General features: G+C 44.9%; 1 protein-coding gene across 1 annotated transcript in view; it reads left to right on the top strand.

The window, feature by feature from the left end:
• Positions 1 to 476: 476 nt before the first annotated feature.
• Positions 477 to 20,410, top strand: part of LOC147736582 (cobalamin binding intrinsic factor-like) — a 44,745-nt gene continuing 24,811 nt past the window's right edge. The window contains exons 1-4 of the mRNA XM_086953323.1: positions 477 to 772; positions 6,750 to 6,938; positions 8,870 to 9,019; positions 18,935 to 19,084. Coding sequence (XP_086809449.1) covers positions 688 to 772; positions 6,750 to 6,938; positions 8,870 to 9,019; positions 18,935 to 19,084 — 574 coding nt within the window. The 5' untranslated portion in view covers positions 477 to 687. The remainder of the gene's footprint in view (positions 773 to 6,749; positions 6,939 to 8,869; positions 9,020 to 18,934; positions 19,085 to 20,410) is intronic.

Here is a 20,410-nt window from a genome sequence, read left to right as displayed (position 1 = left end):
ATTCGATATTCTGTCTTATCTATAATTTGGAGTCGATATTTTGTCCATTCTATATTTTGGTTGTTTACCATCCCTAACAGCTCACTTCCTGAAGTACTGAAATGACCAACACCACAACCAATTCACTGTGCTCTGTGACTTCCTACGCCAAAACCAGTCAGCGGGTGACCCTTCCTTATGCTGTAACTTTCCAACTTCAGCCGCTCGCCCGCGTGGCCTTCTCAGATCAAAGAGAGGCAGCATAATCTCCAAGAGGAGTAATAACAGTCATTAATAAATGTATAGGTACTTTTTTAAACTTTGTGGATATATGCCTATTGAGTAGTTAAATGAGGCCTCCGAATCCTAGTTGGACAAACACAAGATCAGATGATAACATATCACTCCTATAGCTCACCCAGATCCTACTTTGAATTAAATCTGTGTCCAAGTGCTGAGCCTTTTAACCATGGGGCACCTGATGACATTGACTTGTTTTTCAAAGAAGGTTTCCAGTCGTCTCCTTTCTCCTGGGTTGCTGTTCCCTTCCATATCCGTACCCTTGTCGGTGTTTGCTCTACTGGCTGGCCCACAGCACGGGCAGATAAGGTGTGAGGTGGAGTGAGCGCTTGGACTGCGAGCTGCACAGAACTCCACTGAGGAGGGGAGAACCCTAGGAGACGCTGCTCAAGCGGAGGTCCCCTGAAGATGGTCATGTCTCCGGTCCGCCCGCTGTTGGTCATCGCCCTCCTCGCCCAGTCCTGGTGTGGAGTTCACACTGCTGAACAGTGCGGTGAGTTGTCTTGTGACTGTGAACTGACCCCACAGAGTCCCAGGAGAGTAGACCCGGTGGAGGTTAAATAAAGATACCAGAGGTGCAATGTTCCTTGAATGCAGGCTTTGTCAGAAGCTTCTGCGTGTCCTGAGTAAAGTAATGAAAGTGAGGCCCCCTGACTGACTTCTCACTCAAGTATATGTTGATGCATTGTGTATTTAAGTTGGGATTCACTATTTTCAAAGCTCTTCACGGCAACAGTCCAGCCTTCATCTCTTCCAAGATTCTACGCTATGCTCCCACTCGTAACCTACGATCCTCCTATCTGAATCTGTTAGTCACTCCCACTTTTAAACGCAAGAAACATGGTGGCTCCCGATTTGCAGTGTTATCCCCTCTGTTCTGGAATCCGCTCCCCGTGGAGCTGAGGTCGGTCACCTCCTGTGCACTATTCAGAAAACAGCTGAAGACCTGGTTGTTTTTCCAGGCACATGACAACTAGGCTCTCCCCTCTGCTGCTGCCTAACTTCCACTCCAGCGCCAAGAAACCGTTTGGTGAACATGCGCTTGATAAATATCTTAAACATAACATAACGTATATTTTGGGAAACATTTCACAACCATGTGCTTTTCGAAATAATACATTTGAAAAGCTTCCTAACAACTTTTTTTTAACAACCTGTAATAGTTAAAAGTGAACTTACTGATTTAAAGGATATTTACCTGCATGGGCTTTCAGCATTCTGCCTGTAGATTGTTAGAAAGACAGTTTGGAAAATGTGCATTTGAAAGTCTACTGGGTCAATAACTTTGCATGACTTTACAGTGATATAAATGATGACTTTACAGTGATATAAATGCTGCACACTGCCAAGGAATTTGGGGATTTTTTTTTTTAACAAATTACATGTTTTCATCACATTTAACTTTGGTTAACAAGCAATGGCAACGTCAAAAAGCCTGAATTGGCAGGCTGGTGCAATCATTAGTTTTTTATTTTTTTATTGCAAAAATAGGCAACAAAAATGAAAAAAAATGCTGTCATCTGCACATGGTCATCCTATACTTGCAATTGAAACATTTAAATGTAAAATTCACTCAGTGACATGTAATGACCTGCTTAAATAGACCTTAAGTTGTGCCATGCACAAGGAGCAAAGAATACATCAATACCTAGCAGCCACATCAAAGGCAGCCACAATGCTTCGGCGTCACTTAGGCCTTGTGCTTCCCTTGCATTACAGATGGAGGTGCAAGGCAACGCAAGGGCTTCAGTGGGGTTTACTAAGCCACGCAAAGCCTCCTCGTGTGGCCCAGCCTGGCTTGCTAAATCTAGAGTTACGCAAAGCAGTACAAGTCGCTGCCTTGCGTTACTCTGCGCCAGGGATCCGCTCCATGGGTGGAGCGTGTCTTGTCCAAGCATCCAACCACTCATGGATTTTGTCGTATTCTTAGATTTTTTATAAGACGTCTGAACTTGGGAATGCATCAAAATGCTACGCATTCGTAGGTGGGGCATAACAAGAAATATGTTTATTGCTCCTTGTTTTTCCTCTGCAGTACACTAAGAAAGAGGAAAATGCTTAAAAGGGTTATTTTTGTCTTGAAAGGTGTCCCTTCCTGCACAAAAACAATCCTTCCAGTAACGCAGGCATCCTTGCACCATGGCGCTTGTGTTAGCGCTAGGCTGCACTTAGTGCGCCAGAACAGGATGGAAGCAGGAATCTGCCATGTCTTAGTAGATACGGCGCATTCCTGCGACTTGCTGGTAAATCCGCCTTCTCATATATAACAAACTTTATGGAAACAGAAAATAAATCACTATCAATCTGTCGCCACCTCTTCTGGAGCTGTGTGGGAGGAAGGAGTTCCCATGCTAGTTCCACCACTCTTCACCTAGTAGGGATAGTAAGAAGAGGAATACGTGATCTACAACCTACCAACCCATACCGGGGCAAAATGGGGGATGGAAGGAGAAGAGTAAGCACACTGGAGAAGATGACGCGTCTCACGGGAGTTTACACGTTTTGCGGCTCGGGCTTAGGCTCTTTTTCCATAGAAGCCTTAAATGTATCACACACACCGCTGGTGAAGCAAGTCTGACTATAGCGATAAATTTAGATCAGTGATGTAGTCAATGATGTCATTGTGAGGTCATCAATGATTTAATTTAATATGTCATGAGTGATGTAATATGTGAGGTCATAGGCAGTGCATGGTGGGGGCGCAAGTTATTGTTATCTCAGTGAACTGTAACTGGTGAATGTACGTTTTTTGTTTGTTGTTAAATCATTATTGTTTATATTACTGCAACACCTAACTATAACATCCCTATGACCTTTGTTTTTTCAATGAATTTCTGAGGCTTTCAATTTAAAGTATTATTATCACACCTAACTATAATTTCACTTTAGCTTTTGCTTTTTTTTTGGTGAATTTCTACATGTTTTTAAACGTAAAGTAAAATCTTATTAGAATCTAACTATACCGTCACTTTAACTTTAGTTTTTTTCTGTGAATTTCAGTTTTTTTAATCTTATTTACCCAACTCCTTCACTCAGTATAGCTTTAGGCTGTGCGTGGCATGGGGTGGACCGCAAGACCATTGTCCACCTCCCCGCAAGCAGCTAACCCAACGCGAGAGGCTAGCCCTCTGCTGAGCAGAGCCTTCAGGTGAATTCAGCCTGGGGTTGGTCTCAGGGCATAGCATGTGGCCAGACCCTGGGTAGAACTTCCTTTGGGCAGGCAACCCCTTGTGGTTGGTGAACCACCAAACAGATATGTATATATATATATATATATATAGGAACTCAATCCTGTGTTCACAACTCCTTCGAAAAACAGGCACCGACTCCGTGGGATTCCAAATCAAGGGTCTTTATTAACAAGAAAAACGATCAGACGCGTTTCAGCGGACAAGTCTGCCTTGCTCACTATATATATATATACACATGCATATGCTGAAAAACCCCACAATTAGAGTGCAGTTCAGGCTACAAAACAAACATTAAAAACCACTGAAATCCTGCCAATTTGATTTAGTTTAACTACCCATAGCCCTCCCATCATGCATTGCTCATGTCATACTAAACAACATCATTGAATACATCACTGTTTGCTTCACTGAAGACCACATCCAGAAGTACAAGTACTCTACCTTTTTCCATCTTCAGTGAGGGTTAGTGGCAGGACTTTACCCTTTTGGTACCAATCTGTGATCAAGCAACCCACACTGCACACAGTCTTTGGATGCGCATAGCAGGAGTTGGGTGCAGAGCCTGGTCATTGACTATATGGCTGGACCTCCACAGATAGCCAATCACCGCTGCTTATGTCCTTCTGCGGTGCGCAACAGGGTCTTGCTTTGTGGCGTGACCTACAGCCAGACCCTGAGACCAGCTCACCACAGATGGCTGACCCTACTTCACACCGTCGTTTGCAAGCACAGCAAGGGTTGGCTGCAGAGCTTGGCCCCTGGTCAGCCCTTGCACCCAACAGTTTTTGGTGGCCAGTTCCCCTGTGTACAACCTTCAACTGACTTTGCAAACAGGTTGGGTGCAGAGTCTGGCTAAACCCCAATGTGCACGGCTGAAGGATGCGTGCAGCAGAGGTTGTCTACCCACAGCGGGTTGGGCACGGAAGGGGACAGCTGCACTGTTGCTGCAAATAGGAGGTCAGGTGCAAAGAACAGCTGGATGTGGCATATGATTAAAAAACAGAAAATCACTAAAAAGTCAAAGGTTAAAGTGACATTATATTGAGTGTTGGTTAAAATGCATTATTGTGCATTCAAAACAAGTCTCAGACACAAAAAGAGCAGTTATAGTTATAATGCAAAACCTAAACCTAAAAAACGTTAATATTCACCAGCTATGGCTAGGTAACCTGACCATAACTGATGCCTTTGGGATGCACTGCTTACCACCTCACATTTGTCTTCTCTCCTGACAATGATACCAACAAAGAGTAAGCCCCACACCACAGGCCTCCCATAACCACATGTCCTGCATCTACACATCTTACTACCCAAAAACAGTCAATCTAATCAATCTTAAACGATGAACTCTGGGAAGTCAGGGTCCTAAACTGTGGAACATTCTGATCTCAGGTCTGAGGCTGATCGTCGCCAAAGGAAGGGTCTAAAAGTTGAAGAGTTCCACCTTACCTTCTGCTGAACCTCCTGTATATGGGACCTGTAATAAGAACTTCACACGACTCCCCCACTGCTGACTGGACTCCCGATGCCCTACACGTAGACTCTACACTTACTAGAGCGAAACTCAACAAAACTCCTCTGTAAACTAATGGGCAGAAAGGGAAGCATTGCTTAGAACTGCAAGCCCAGCAAGGGGTTAATAGTTGCAAGGGGGCGACTCTGCTCGAGTCATATTTATTCAGTAATATGATGACACTCAAGTGGAGGCTGCGGCCATATGTCAGAGGGTGATAGAGGTAAATGTGGTGTAGTCTTTAAGGTGATTTAAGGCACAGTTAGTGATACTCCAGCGGATGACAAGGAGGCATGATACAAGTGTCTTCACAACCTTATCAAGAGCTGATTGCAACTAGTAATGATGCAAGTGTACTTGACGACCCTTCTCTAAACAAATCAGTGATCCTGCCATCGTTGAGTCATCAGGGAGGTAGATTCTAACTCTTGACCCCTCATGATCCTCCTTGCTTTCATTCCTGCTCCCCACACAATTCTCCTAGTCAAGCAGGATCAGGGCCCTACCTCCTAGCCTTGTATAGTGACCACAGTTCATGATCACTCATGTGGCGTCAGTGCCCGCCGGCCCCTTCCCTCAGTTCTCCATCTTTCATGTAGCCCCAGTGTCCTCCGGCCTCTCCCCTCAGTTTCTGCTCAGTTGTGTAGCCTCAGACTCCTTCAGTCCCCTCCCAATGGGTCCGATTCATAAAAGAAAGCTGAGACAAAATCCTAACTTTATGACTTTCGGTATACACAAAGGGCAGTTAGGAGTACTAAAGTTAGGATTTTGTCTCAGTTAAAGTTAAGTTTTGGTCTTAAGTTTAACTTAAGACCAAAACTTAGGTTTAACTGAGACAAAGTTTTGGTCTTAAGTTTAAGTTTTTGTCTGATGATTAGCTTAAGACCAAAACTTAAGTTTAACTAAGACAATTCTTAAGTTTAAGTCGTAAGGGAGAGGTGTGGCTCTGTGGTCAGGGTTCCTGATGCTGGAATCTGGGGCTGACGGTTCGATCCCCGGCACCGGCGGCAGGTCAGCCCAGCACCATGCGACTCTGGGTAATAGTTTGTTTAATCTTCCCGACGGCCTCAAGCGCCTTGGAGACCCTTACGGGTGATTGTTCAGGCTTTACATATGTGGATTCTATTATATATTTTTATAAGTTTAACTTAAGACCAAAACTTAAGTTTAACTGAGACAAAATCCTAACTGTACTACTCCTAAATGCCCTTTGTGAATACCGAAAGTCGTAAAGTTACGATTTTGTCTCAGATTATTTTTGTGAATCGGGCCCTCAGATCCCAATTCCTCATGTCAGTCTCCTCTGGCCCCTTCCTTCCTCATGGCATTTAGTTTCCAACCGAGTATCAACCTTTGTTAGTGCTGTACGCCTCTGGCTCTTTCCCTCATCATGTAAAGATCTTCTCTGCCTTCCCCCTCTTGGAGATCCCAGCACCTTCTATGGCAAGTCAGAAGTTAAGAGACTGGTACTCTTGTGAGTGTGAATATATGTACGGCTGCTCTTGTGTGTACACACATAAACATACAGATGTGTTTATCTGTATATGTAGGTATGTGTGTGTGTCCGCATGCGTTGAGCTTGTGTGGCTGAACGGCTGAAACTAACACAATATTGTGTAAAAGTAACGCATGTTCTTACTTGTCCATTCTTCTGTCCCCACACACATTGTTGAAAACTTAGATCTTTCTCTCCATGAATTTTCCCCAGACTCAAGTTAGTTGCTTTGCAGCAGCATTTGATGACCCTCAGATGTCTTTCCTTTCAGATGTTCCAGACCCCCAGAAGTCCCTGGTCACAGCTCTCCTGAACCAGATGCTGCACTCTGTCAGCCCCGACACCGCACCAGACCCCAGTGTACTTATAGCCTCCAACTTAGCCGGAAGCCAAGATGTCAACACTGACAGCCTGCTGGTGGAGCAACTCAAACAGGATGCAATCAACAGAGTCTCAATGGGTGAGGAATACACCCACACACCACATCCACAACTCAAACAAAGGGATATCACTCGTTGCACGCTCAATGTATCGCGTAGAGTGTTCGAAGCTCTGGATGGAAACCTGTCTGTTGACTGTTTGGGATGGTCCAGAGATCTCAGGTCCTGCTGTGCCAGGTCTGAGATGCTGTACCAGTGCAGGCATCCAGCCTCAGATTAGGTTGGATTATGGTTTGTAGGACTGGTATTGCAGCATTGCTATATTGGTAGGTGGAACATCCTACATTTATTAAGGAGTTGCATGGACTCTCTGCAGTTCTCCACTGTGGTGTTCTCTGTTTCAGTGATTCTGTACTCTTCATGAGAATATGGCAACTCATTTTCCCACATGTGCATTTCTTCAAACTTTGGAACAGTGTTTCATGTCTATATCTGATTTCATTTGTGTCTCAGTGCATGTTCCTTGATTATATAGCTGCATACATCACTGAACCTATCATTATCATTGAGTCTTAATACCGTTCACACTAATGTTTCAGCCCAAAGTGGGTATTTTGAGTCCTGCAGTGATGGTGGTTTTATTTACTGTTGTGTTAATTGTTTTATTCGCTGCTTCGTTTCTATTTTGTGGAGGGTGTTTTCCTTCATAGTTTTGCTGTCTGTTTTATAGTGTGTGTGTGCCTTCACTCTTTCTTTAGGTGCTTTGTTATTTTGTTTCAATGTCTATTGGGGATTTGTACAAATATTTGTGTCTCAGTGTTGCATTGAGGCTTCTTACTTCAATGTTTGTTTGGGTGTTTTTCAGAGTTAAGATTTATTTTACATAATTGTGTGTGTGTGTGTGTTTCAATATTTGTTATGGGAAGAATGCACTAGTGTTTTTTTGCATTAGTGTTCTTTTGGTGAGTTTATGGTTTACTGTTTAGTATAATGTCTCTTCATTTCCCCGTTGAATGTTGTGTTTTGTTGAATTTGTATTTGTGTATAGTGCGTTGGTTAGGGGTTTACCAGTGCATTAGATCCAGCTTGCGCGCTGGGTGTTTCATTGCGTATTTTACACAGCTCTATTAACTGGGTATTTATTGATTTGATGTTTGATTGCAGGTTTTTAGGTGGTATGGTTTTATATTTACTTCAATTTGGTTTTGTTCACTTTTCCTTCAGTTTTTTGTGAGTGTGCCATTTTATGTTGTTTAGTTGTGTGCTTTGTGTGTGGGTGTGTGGGTGTGCGTGTGCTGTGTGTGTGTGTGTGTGTGTGTGTGTGTGTGTGTGTGTGTGTGGTGGGTGACTGGGGGTGTATGTGTGTTCACATGCATGTGTGTGAGAGAGAGAGATCATTGACCATTTAGCAAGATGCTTAAGTTGATGTTTCATTGAGTGGGGACTTTGTCACTCTTTCAATGGATGTTTCTGAATTTATATTTTTTACAGTAAAATAGATTAGTTAATCAAATGATTTGAGGCTAGTGCTTCCATTGGTTTTTCCTTTGACTGTGCTTGTTATAGAAAAATCATGATTTATTTGGGTAGTGGTCTGATTTATGAAGAGCTACTTTGTTGATTGATTCATGAGATACTTAGTCAAATGCTCCCTTATTGACTTTTACAAGATTAATAACCTGAGTGGTCGGCTATTTTATTCTCCTTTATATGTATTTGTTTTTTTCTTAAGTAGGTGTTGTTTTGGTAAACATTTGTTTGTTAACTGTTTTGTTGGTTTTCTGAGTTGGTATTTCCATGATTTTTGGTAACTTGACTAGTTTGATACTTTACCACAGGCTTTTCAAAATGCTTGCTCTAAATGCCCATGTGCCCCATGTTGTCTTAGTGTTTGTCAGTGCTTATCTATGCTCCTGGCTGGTTTCAGTGGGAGTGCTGGAGTGTGACATTGCATTTTATACGGTTTACCTGCATTATATTAAAATTAGCTGCATTTTTTCCCTTCCTGCAGACCTCCCCTTCACATCTGGGAAGGTCGCCCTATATGTCCTCGCCCTGATGTCCTCTTGTGAAGATCCCACCAGAGTCACCTCTCAGGGGCAGTCTGTCAACTTGGTGCAGCTCTTGGAGGGTAAAGTCAAACAGGAGCTGACAAATATTGGTGAGTGGGGAAGTGTGGTAAAATGAACACTGCAAATGAATAATTATTTATCTTACTTTTTTCAAGACTCAGAAGTAGAGGATTCAGGAGAGATTCCTGCCTGGTAGCAACAATCAATTACTGGGTATAAGGCCTAATTTAAGCCCACCATTGAGTCTAACACTGTTCTATTTCATATCACAATACTGGTTTTGTATTTTTATTTCAGTGTGTACTGCTCCTGTCACTAGATATCCCACATCAAAGAATGAGTCCACCATGGGATAAAAAGAGTGAGACTTTGAGGGAGGGGCCTATGAATGAGGGTGGTGAAGGAGGTTTTTCAGCAGCACATGAGAGACAAGAATTACCTGGAAGCCAATGATAAACAGGAGGAGTAGCAGTCTTTTGCGGTGCTATAGGAAGTTGTCCTCTAATCTAAGTGGGTCCTTGCTGCAGTCAATGAGATTGGAAACATACAGAGTGAGGCTGGATGTGACCTAAGGTCCCTGGAAGGTCCTACTTTGGGAGTCGCATCCCATTGTTAGAGGTAGTGTTTGTTGTGTGTGGCTTCACATGTCCTGCAGATGCTCTTTTCCTTGGCTCTGGTCAACAGTTGTCGTGTTTCAGTGTAGGCTTGATTTGATAACACGGCAGCGTGTTGGAGATATGCCAGGCTGGTGCAGAGAGGTCTCAGGCAGTTCAGGTTGGACATTGGGTTTCCTCCGTCTGATAGGTAGCTGTAGACTGTAATTTCCTGAAACATTTAGATGGTAATTGCAGAACTTGACCAACTCATTAGATTAGCTCTTAAAACATCGGCTGGCATGAAATAGAAATCCCAGTTGTAATGATGGACACACGTAAAGAGGGCACTAGGACCCGCACGAGGAAGGCTGATGGTGGGCGGAAAGGGAGGAGCCAGGGACCAAGAGCGGCAGTTAGCCGATGTACCAGGACGAGGTTGGGCATGCAATAAAGAAGCTCTCTAACAACATTGTGTGTCCGTGTCCCCCTGCGTAGGCAAGACACTACAACTGGCGACGAGGGTGTTAAGGACTCCTGCGTGTGTGGCTAACTCGGCGCACATTCCCTGGGAGTGGGGAAGCACCTAAAAAAAAAACTGTGGGCCGGTGACTGCGTGGCGATCGAGTCACAGCGCGAGCGTCCTCACGCGACGGGAGCCCACCCCAGTCATCCGGGAGAGTGTGTGACCCGACCGGAGCTCGCCCAGCCGCACTGCGTGTGCATGCGGCACGTCCTGGGGCTGGAGCCTGCTGCTGCCTGCCTCGCCGGGAGCCCACCCCGGCGATGAAATAAAGAAGCAGAAACCAAAGAAAAGAAAAAAGAAGCCTGACCTGGTGTTCCGGCTGAAGAGAGAGTGCCAGCCGATATCAACGATCGGTGAGTGAAGGAGCGAGTGGGAAATCAATGCATCGGTGTCTCCGGTAAACAACGAGCCAAATCTCGTTGTGCGTGAGATTCTCGCAGCGGCTATTTTGAGGTCAGGCAATTCTGTCCAATCCCCTGTCAGGGATCCTTGGCGGCCATTTTGGAGTCAGGCGAAGGGCCTGAAAGAGCAAACAAGCATTGGCGAGTGCAAATAGAACAGCAAACAACCACTGGCGAGTGCAAAAGAAAAACAAACAAGCACTGGCGAGTGCAAATGAAACAGTAAACAAGCACCAGCGAGTGCAATCGGAAGAACAAACAAGCACTGGCGAGTGCAAGTGGAACAGTAAACAAGCACTGGCGAGTGCAAAAGAAAAACAAACAAGCACTGGCGAGTGCAACTAGAACAGTAAACAAGCACTGGCGAGTGCAAGTGGAACAGCAAACAAGCACTGGGGAGTGCAAACAAAAATAAACAAGCACTGTTGAGTGCAAGTGGAACAATAAACAAGCACTGGTGAGTGCAAAAGAAAAACAAACAAGCACTGGCGAGTGCAAAGACGGATAAACAAGCACTGGTGAGTGCAACTAGCACAGTAAACAAGCACTGACGAGTGCAATTGAAAGAATAAACAAGCACTGGTGACTGCAAGAAAAGGATTTTGCTGACACATTCGACATGTTTTAAATAACGGGAGGGTGCGATGGCTGACCCCGCTCCCATGAGCGTGTTGGGAGTCTCATTCCTACTCCCTCCAGAGCCCCTCACTCTTGAATCTGGTGGGGGTATAGGCTTGCAGTGGCAAGAATGGCTAGAAGACTTCACAGACTTCATGACAGGGTCCCATGTAACTGAAGCTGGGCAGCTACTGATCGCTCTCAAGAATCTTGTAGGCAAAGAAGTGGACCAGATCATAAAAGAGTTGCCTACTGAGTCAACCGGTTCATATGCCAAATTCTGTGAAGCACTCAACCGCAAGTTCCTACACAAAAGAAATGTTGACTATGAGCGATACACATTCAACCTGGCATCGCAAGAGAAAGGCGAGCAAATGAGTGCATTTGTCACACGCTTGAGATGCCTAGCAAGATATTGCGATTTCGACAAGTTCTCCACCGAGAATGCCCTCCAACTGAGGATCATAGAAGGCTGCCTGTCAGAGCCTTTGAGACGCAAACTGCTCAAGAAAAGCTACCCTCTAGAAGAGATCGAGGAGATGACAAGAGTTGACGATCAGGCAGACTAGCACGGGAAGAAGAAGGAAGCCTGCATGAATGAGAAACGCGAACAGGCGTTCAGGATGCAGTCTCGGCAAGAACACGGACGGTCCCCACCTCAAGAGCGCTCCTCCAGATCGAAGAAGCAATACCACCCTTCAAGTCGTCGACGCACAAGCGCAAGTCGCACCAAGAAAAGGTCAGAAAGTCAATTAAAGTGTTACAGATGCGGCTATGACTTTCCACATGCAGACGCATGCCCGGCTCTAGGCCAACGATGTCGGAAGTGTGGTAGAGACAACCACTTCGAAAGCATGTGTGGAACGTCACACAAGGACGACCAACGAGAACACAACAGGCAATATCGCCCCTCGAGCAGTCGTCACCATGTCTGAGCTTTACAGGATAGGCGAGACTCATCCACTGGATTGTCACAATCCAGCTGGTACTCCTGGCGAACACACCAATCTCGACGATCGTCATCAAGAGAGTCAAGATCACTATCACCTATCTCACAAGACCGGGATGAATATGTATATTTTGTAGCCGATCCTGATCGGTTAAAAGAGTATCCGCGGCTAGACATCCGAATCGGCTCTCATCACACCAAGTTTGTGCTGGACAGTGGGGCGTCACTAAACTACCTACCAGTGGCAGAATATCAACAAATTAAGTCACCTCCTAAACTGGTCAACGCCCACGTACGAGTATACACGTGGATGTCAAAGAAACCACTCCACTGTCTCGGAAATTCGCAACTGATCTATCATGCCAAGATCGCACGCTACAAGCCTGCATTCACGTCATCGAAGGGCCTGAGGCAGACTGCCTACTAAGTCTGGCCACCGCTGAACGACTGAAGCTGGTAGACATTCTGTACAAAGTGGATGACAAACCAGACAAAATAGACATCATCAAGAAGTTCCCCAAACTCTTCCAAGGCCTCGGGAAGATGAAAAACTGTCAAGTCAGACTACACATCAACGAGCAAATCACACCAGTGGCACAACACCATCGGAAAATCCAGTTTCATCTGCAGGAAGCCGTAGAGAAAGAGCTGCAAGACTTACTTGAGGTGGGGTGTCTGGACATGTAGAAAGGACTGAGGGGCCAACCCCATGGGTCTCACCGGTCGTAGTGGTCCCTAAGAAAGGAGAGACTAACAGAGTCCGTCTGTGTGTGGACATGAGAGCACCTAACACGGTGATAGCGAGGGAGAGGCACCCAGGCTCTCACATCAGTGACATGAACATGTCACTCAACGGAGCCAAGATATTCTCAAAACTAGACCTTAACAAGGGGTATCACCAAGTAGAGTTACATGAGAGGTCCAGATACATCACGACATTCTCAACACATCTAGGGCTGTTCAGATATAAAAGACTAAACTTTGGGGTGTCCTCAGCAGCAGAAATTTTTCAAGAAGCGATCAGGAGAACAATTCACCATGTTCCTCATGTACTGAACTATAGTGATGACATCCTGGTCTATGGAGCAACCACTCAAGAACATGACAAAGCGCTAGATAGAGTCTGTCATGCACTGACAGAAGCCAACCTCACACTCAATCAGGACAAGTGTGAATTTCATAAGTCAACACTGAAATTTTTTGGCCACGTCTTCTTCGGAAATGGCATGAAACCGGACCACGAAAAAGTAGCAGCACTCAATGACACACCGAGTCCTGATGATGTTGGTGACATACGCTCATTCCTAGGCATGACTAGCTACTGCTCTAGATACATACCAGACTACGCCACATTAAGTCACCCCCTGAGAATGCTCACCAAACAAGGGCAGCCGTTTCAGTGGTCCACCCAATGTGAACGGGCGTTCAGAGAGATCAAGGCAGCTGTGGAGTTGGCTAAAAACATGGCGTACTTCAATCCAAAAAAGAAGATGGAAATAACAGTAGATGCCAGCCCCATAGGCCTAGTGGCCATCCTAGCGCAATATGTCAGAGACGAGGACCAAAGGCACATTGTAGCATATGCCAGTAGGAGTATAACAGACATGGAGAGAGCATATTCCCAGCCAGAAAAAGAAAGTTTAGCTGTCGTATGGGCTTGTGAACATTTCCACATATTCATCTTCGGAAAACACTTTACTCTGGACACTGATCACCAAGCTCTGATCACAATTTTTGGAAATCCTCGAGAAAAAATGCCACCACGAATAGAGAGATGGGGTCTCAGGCTACAAGAGTATATCTACACCATCATACACAAGCCAGGGAAAGCTGCAAACCCTGCCGACTACATGTCCAGACACCCCGCCAGGACCAGCGAATCGGAACAATCGATTGCGGACGAATACATCCACTTCATGGTAGATCAGGCCAGACCTCCTGCAGTTCCGCTGGAAGCCATCTGTGAGGCGACCCAGTTTGACGTCACCCTACAAGAAGTGAAACGCCGGATACAAACGAATAGCTGGCGACATTCACAAACAAATGGACAAACCGACCAAGAGATGGCAGCATTCAAACACGTCCATGAAGAACTGTCAATAGTGAGCAATGGGCTCATCTTAAGAGACACTAGAATTGTGATCCCACGACAGCTAAGACAAGGGGTAATAAATCTAGCACATGAAAGACACCAGGGCATAGTAGCAATGAAAAGAGCACTCCGCAAGAGAGTCTGGTTCCCAACACTGGATATAATGGTGGCAACAACACTGAAGGATTGTCCACAATGTCAGCTAGTGAGCCGTCCAGATCCACCTGCACCGTTACAAATGTCTCCATTACCGGAGGGTGTCTGGCAGCATGTTGCCATTGACTTCTTTGGGCCATTCAAGTCGGGCCAATATGTCCTGGTCATCATGGACGAATACCCCAGATTCCCCATTGCACAGCTGTGCTCATCGACAAAAGCCTCCAGCGTCATACCAATTCTAGAGGAAGTATTTGCTGCGTGGGGCATTCCTCACGTGTTGAAATCTGCCAATGGGCCCCCATTCAACAGCCACGATTTAGATGAATTTGCTCAACACCTAAACTTCAAACACCAGAAGATCACACCACTATGGCCCCAAGCGAACGGAATGGTTGAACGCTTAATGGCCACGGTCAAGAGACCATTCAGCAGGCGGAGCTCACCGGAAAGAATACTCAGACTAAACGAGGTGCGAAGAGCCTCCCGAGACACGCCTCACTCCACCACGGGCAAATGCCCTGCCACCCTCATGCTAGGCCGCCCAGTTTGCACTAGATTACCAATGATGAGCATCCGAGCGGGTAAATCATATCCCGACTCCGACCATGAGGAGATTGCGGCCACAGACAAGCTGAAGAAAGAAAAGATGAAGGACTATGCGGATGAACGTCGGCATGCCTCACTTACGGAAATTCGAGAAGGAGACTGGGTGCTGGCGCGGCAAGAACAGCACCGAAAGACGGACTGCAAATATCAAGAGACTCCGCTAAAAGTGGTGCAACAAAAAAGAACCATGATCACCGCGGAAACTGACGGTAGACGAGTCACCAGGAATGTGACGCACTTTAAGAAGGGCAGCCCAAATGTCAGAGAACTACTGACTGAACTGCGAGCTGAGAAAAGAGAACCAGAGACACCACCAAACTGCGGTCAAGTACTGATGGAGATTGCTGATGAACATGAGCAAGACTTTCCTGATCCTCAGTCGCGCTCCAAACGGTTCACGAGAAAACCGTTGCGCCTCATTGAAGAAATCTGAGCAGCGATCATCAGCGACGCGAAAGTAAACGATGCAGATAGCATGATGTGTTTTTATATTGTTTATTTTGTTTACAGAGGGGGGAGATGTAATGATGGACACACGTAAAGAGGGCACTAGGACCGGCCCGAGGAAGGCTGGTGGTGGGCGGAAAGGGAGGAGCCAGGGACCAAGAGCGGCAGTTAGCCGATGTACCAGGACGAGGTAGGGCGTGCAATAAAGAAGCTCTCCAACAACATTGTGTGTCCGTATCTCCCTGTGTAGGCAAGACACTACACTAGTTACAAGTGGAACTGACTGGTATATTACCTAATCACATTGTCATGCCAAGCCGGATTGCAGAAGGAAAAGTACAATCTTAGCACAGTAGAGGGAGATCCGCCCTCACAAGGACTCACTGAGATGGAGTCTTATGGGGAAGGGATCTCTGTATTCTGTGATGTCACGCCTTGTGCAGATTACAACAAGCTCAGCCTCATCCGTACAAGTTTGGAATCCAAGGTCCAACTGCTGAAGGACCTCTGTTAGGTCAGGGTTAGGTGGAGTTTATATGTAGAAAGGGTATTAGGGTTCAGAGGTTGGGAAGTTTAGGGGTGGTGAAGGATTTTAAGGGTTCACAAATGGGTGGGGTTTGTGCATAAGAAGGGGCTTTTAGGATTCAGGAATGGATTGAGTTTGGGGGTATTGAGGGTTTTAGGTTAAGAGATGGGTGGGGAATAGGAGTAGAAAGGGCTTTAAGGGTTCTGGGATTTGCGACGTTTTGAGGTAAAAGATGGGTTGAGTTTAGGTATGGTGAGGGGTTTTTAGGGTCTAGCGATGTGTGGAGTTTAGTGTTACAAAGTTCTGTTAGTATTCAGGGATTGTTGGAGTTTAGGGGTCAGGGTTGGGTGTAGTGTATGGATGGAGAGGCATTATGGGGCAGACGTTGATGGTGTTTAGGGGCAGTGAGGATTCAGCAAAAGAAAGTTTTGACAAATCAGACATAAAGGATTGTAATAAATGTTTCATTTTGGCAGCAGGATTGCCAGAATTTGGCAACTTTAATGTGGAGTTTGGGCCAAATTCCACCAAACCTGCTTGAGGCACAAACATTTCCTTTGAGGCTCTAGTAATGCGAGTACAAGCCAAATTTGGCGAGTGCAGTTTTCTATTGTGGGTCGTTACGGGCGGTGACGATGTGAGAGCTGCATCTCAACTAGATTTGCTGCAGTTCATGTAGATATTCTACCCAAGCGAGTACAAAGCCAGCTCAAATGGGTTTATGCTTTTACGTCCCGCATGCTGCCGTTCACGATGATTTTTCAGTGCTTCTCGCACTAGTGGCACTAAATTGCAGTGCGAGCAGCACAACATAGGAACTCCACGGAATCTTGCAGAGTTTTTATTTAACTCTGCAGAGATCCCCCACCTCTAAGAAAAATGTTTCTGAAAGTAAGACCTGCAACCATTTCAGTTACACCTTAAAAAGTAGTATGCAGAAGCCAATTTTGAAAAAATAGACATTAAGGGCCCGATTCACAGAACTAACTTAAGACAAAATCCTAAACCTACTACTTTTGGTATTCACAGAAGTTAGGATTTTTTCTTAAGTTTGTCTTAAAACAAACTTAAGACAGACTTAAGACAGACTTACGTTAGGATTTTGTCTTAAGTCTGTCTTAAGACTGTCTTAAGACAAACTTAAGACAAAATCCTAACTTCTGTGAATACCAAAAGTAGGAAGTTTAGGATTTTGTCTTAAGTTAGTTCTGTGAATCGGCCCCCAAATGAATTGATGTCTATGAAATGATAAATACCTTTCATCTTGAAAATTTACATTAAGCCGTTTAGGTGAAATGGTTTCTCATCCATTCAATTGTTTTTCCATGAAAACACATACAACCCTTGCAGAGCTGGGGCAGCAGTGCGGGGCATGGGAAGGATGGAGGTAGGAGTGGTCCAGTGCTCCCCTGCTGTAAATAGGCAGTTAAGGAGGTTTCCATGCATGCAATTTGTGAGGTGCCTGGTGGCCAACCAGTCACTGAACTTGTTGTGAATAGTGTGTCACTTCTATTCTGGGCATTCCCCTGCTTGAGTCACATGTTCCAGTAACGCAATCCAGATGCCGAACATATCTGAGTACTGTGAGGTACCTTTAGTTTATATTATGTTCTGCAATGTAATAATCAAGCTTATGTGAATATATTTGCAGTATTTAATCTAAACGTTAACTGGTTCATTTCATATTAGTTTATTATTAATTTTTAAGAATTTTTGAAGGTTGACAACTAGGTGTTTCGTTTATTGTTGTCAGTTGAAGTAAATTAATCTCGTAGAACTTAAATGATTGAAAAGTCGTCAGGCCGCTTTCGGTTAATTGTTTTTCCTAAGAGTTTCTATCTACAATGAGATTATTTTATAAAAGTCAAGGACGGAGAGTGAAGGGTAGAGGGGAATATTCCTGCCAGCTGGCACTGGAACAGGCAGTACATAATCATACCTCTGGTACCAATTCAAAGACACTGGAATAGGAGGCACTCAGCCTTCACTCGCTTACTTATCAGTGCCCCAGGCCTCGTGAGACGCGGCTAGCAGGCCTTGCTATTGCCCCGAACTTATGTCCATACGTATGAACACATTTTCCCATAGACACAGAATGGGTAAACCCCTTTGATATATCTGCCCCTAGAAATCTGTTGTTCAAACAGGTATGCTGGTGTGCACCATCTTGGATCTCTGAAACTGAAAATTGGTTTTATTTTGTGGTGTACTAGAATTAGATTAGTGATTAAACGTAGAAGAATGGGGGTAGGAACGCCATTGGTTATCAACGGTAATCATGTTGGAGCAATATTCATTATTCACGCTTTTGTTCAACGTTGTTGCTACCATTTTATTTGTCTTCATTGTGGTTACAATTCATATTGCATGCACTAGACGTCGATTTTGATTTACATATAAAAAAATCTTTAAAATGTATCCTGCATGCTCTAGTATTCTTGAGTGCATTATTCCTTAATGAAAGAAGTTTTTGGGGTTCAATAAATTACCCCTGTAATGTCTCATGTGATAGATCGTTACTCGAAACACATCTCACTCAAATAGGGTTCAGTAGGTTGTGGGATGGTTGCAGAAGAACTGGTTATCTTATTCGTATTGGCACATCGACTACGTCCTATGTGTCTCTAGCAAATCTAGAAAACATATCAGGCTGGCTTTGGACTAAGTTTTGCTTGCTTATATCAGAGGGTGCTGACAAGTTCAACAGGATGAGGATAATCTGGTGACCATTTCTGGCAGAGGGCACCTGCTCACATCAACATGGGTAGAATCTGAGAAAAACATGGATATACACCCTGGGTAGTAGTCGCCCTGCAGATGGCTGTCCTGACCCAAGTTTGGAGCCGGTATTCCACTGGCCTTCGCATTATATTAGAGCCTTCTGTCTTGGATGTAGAGGCTTCTGCGTGGTTGTGTAACTCTGGGGTACCTGTATTTGTGTTTCCTCTCCAGCTCTGGGTGGGTTGCAGCTCAGAGATGCCCCGTATGTAAACTATTGGGCCACAGGATCTAGTCTTTGGTATTTAGGGCCATCTGTAAATCCAGACTGGTAATGCTTTCTTTCATCTTCCTCTTTTTTTTCCACAGACAAGTATCACACTCCACTCACCACCTATTACCAGGTGGCACTGGATGCATTGGCGCTATGTGTACAAGGCAGTGCGGCAGCAGGCCCGGCAGGAGTGGCCCTCGCCAAGGCTGTCAAGGGCTCCCAGCTGGAATCCCTGTTCTCTGTCGGTGAGTCTATAGATGGGACAAAAAAGAGACAAAGTAATACCACACTTGTCTGTGTGATCAAAGACCTGGGGTAGAGGTAACAAATCTTCTGCAAAGTATGTGCAGGAGGCCTTCCATCAGACTCAAGGGCATATTTACAAGGGGATTGCGCCACAGGAACGCCAACATTCGTGTAGTGCAATGTCCTGCTCCAGGAAACAACCTTTACAATGCATTGTTTACAGCGCATTGTTTACAACGCATGCGGTTACAACGCATGTCGTTAGAACGATGCGTTGTTATATCGCATGCCATTAGAATGCAAGTCAATAACTTGAGGTGGGGGTGGAAGGTGTCGGATTTGTTGGATTTTCAATCCAACACCTTCCCTACTGTTGCGCACACTGGAGTTGGAATAGTACATTTTACTATTCCAACCTCCAGCGCCCCCCCTACTGCAAATCGTTGTAACAACTTGACCTGTAATAACATGCGATGTAACAACACAGCGTGGCAAAGAGTGCTATTCCCCTGCTCCATATTTACATTGTGGCGTAAGCCACTTTTTGTGTCTTAACACTGCTTTGTAAATATGGTACCCTTCTCACAGCTCTCTGTGTGAAAGGAGCCTGCAATGGTGTTGTAGCGGGCATTCTACTGCAACACCCATTGCGTGTAGACGCTGTCCCAGATTTACAAGGCCATGTAGTAGCAGATGTTAGAATGGCTCAGGCAGGTATTTTTTAGTGCCAGCGCTAGTCAAAACACACGAGTGCACATAACTGTTGTAAATACGGCGCATCCCCATGTTTTGGAAATGGCGGAGGGCACTGCTGGAAATTTTGACGTGGCACCGAGCTCTGCCATTTCCTTGTAATTGTACCCCCTACTCCTTTTCTCCTTTACCAGCAAATTCAGTATATTTTAAAAACCACTGAGAATTAAATAATTCCTTATATCGTTCCTTGCTTATTGAATGCAAAACCATAGAAATGGTAAGGCTTCAAAATTTTGGAGCAACACATTGAACATATTGGGGAATGGTGAAAAGTGCATTTGGGAAGTGTGAAGACCAGCCTTAAACTGGACCAAGCGAGTGAAGCAAACACGCACAACAGTTTTATGGTGGGCTTGGGTGGGTTCCCCCCAGAAATGTTTGAAAAATAGAGGGCAAATATTACATTTCTTAATGAAATATGCTAACAAGCAGAATGATTGAAAAACAGTTCTGGAGGGACATTGACGAAATAGCCTAATAATTCACTTTTGACCCCCAGAAGTAATAATTTACCTTTGGAGTGAGTGAAAGTGCTTCCTCACATCTGTGAAATATAAAATAGCCACAAA

The sequence above is a fragment of the Lissotriton vulgaris genome, chromosome 1_2, assembly GCF_964263255.1.
Source record: "Lissotriton vulgaris chromosome 1_2, aLisVul1.2, whole genome shotgun sequence".
NCBI lineage: Eukaryota > Metazoa > Chordata > Amphibia > Caudata > Salamandridae > Lissotriton > Lissotriton vulgaris.
This window is presented reverse-complemented; position numbering and strand designations above follow the sequence as displayed.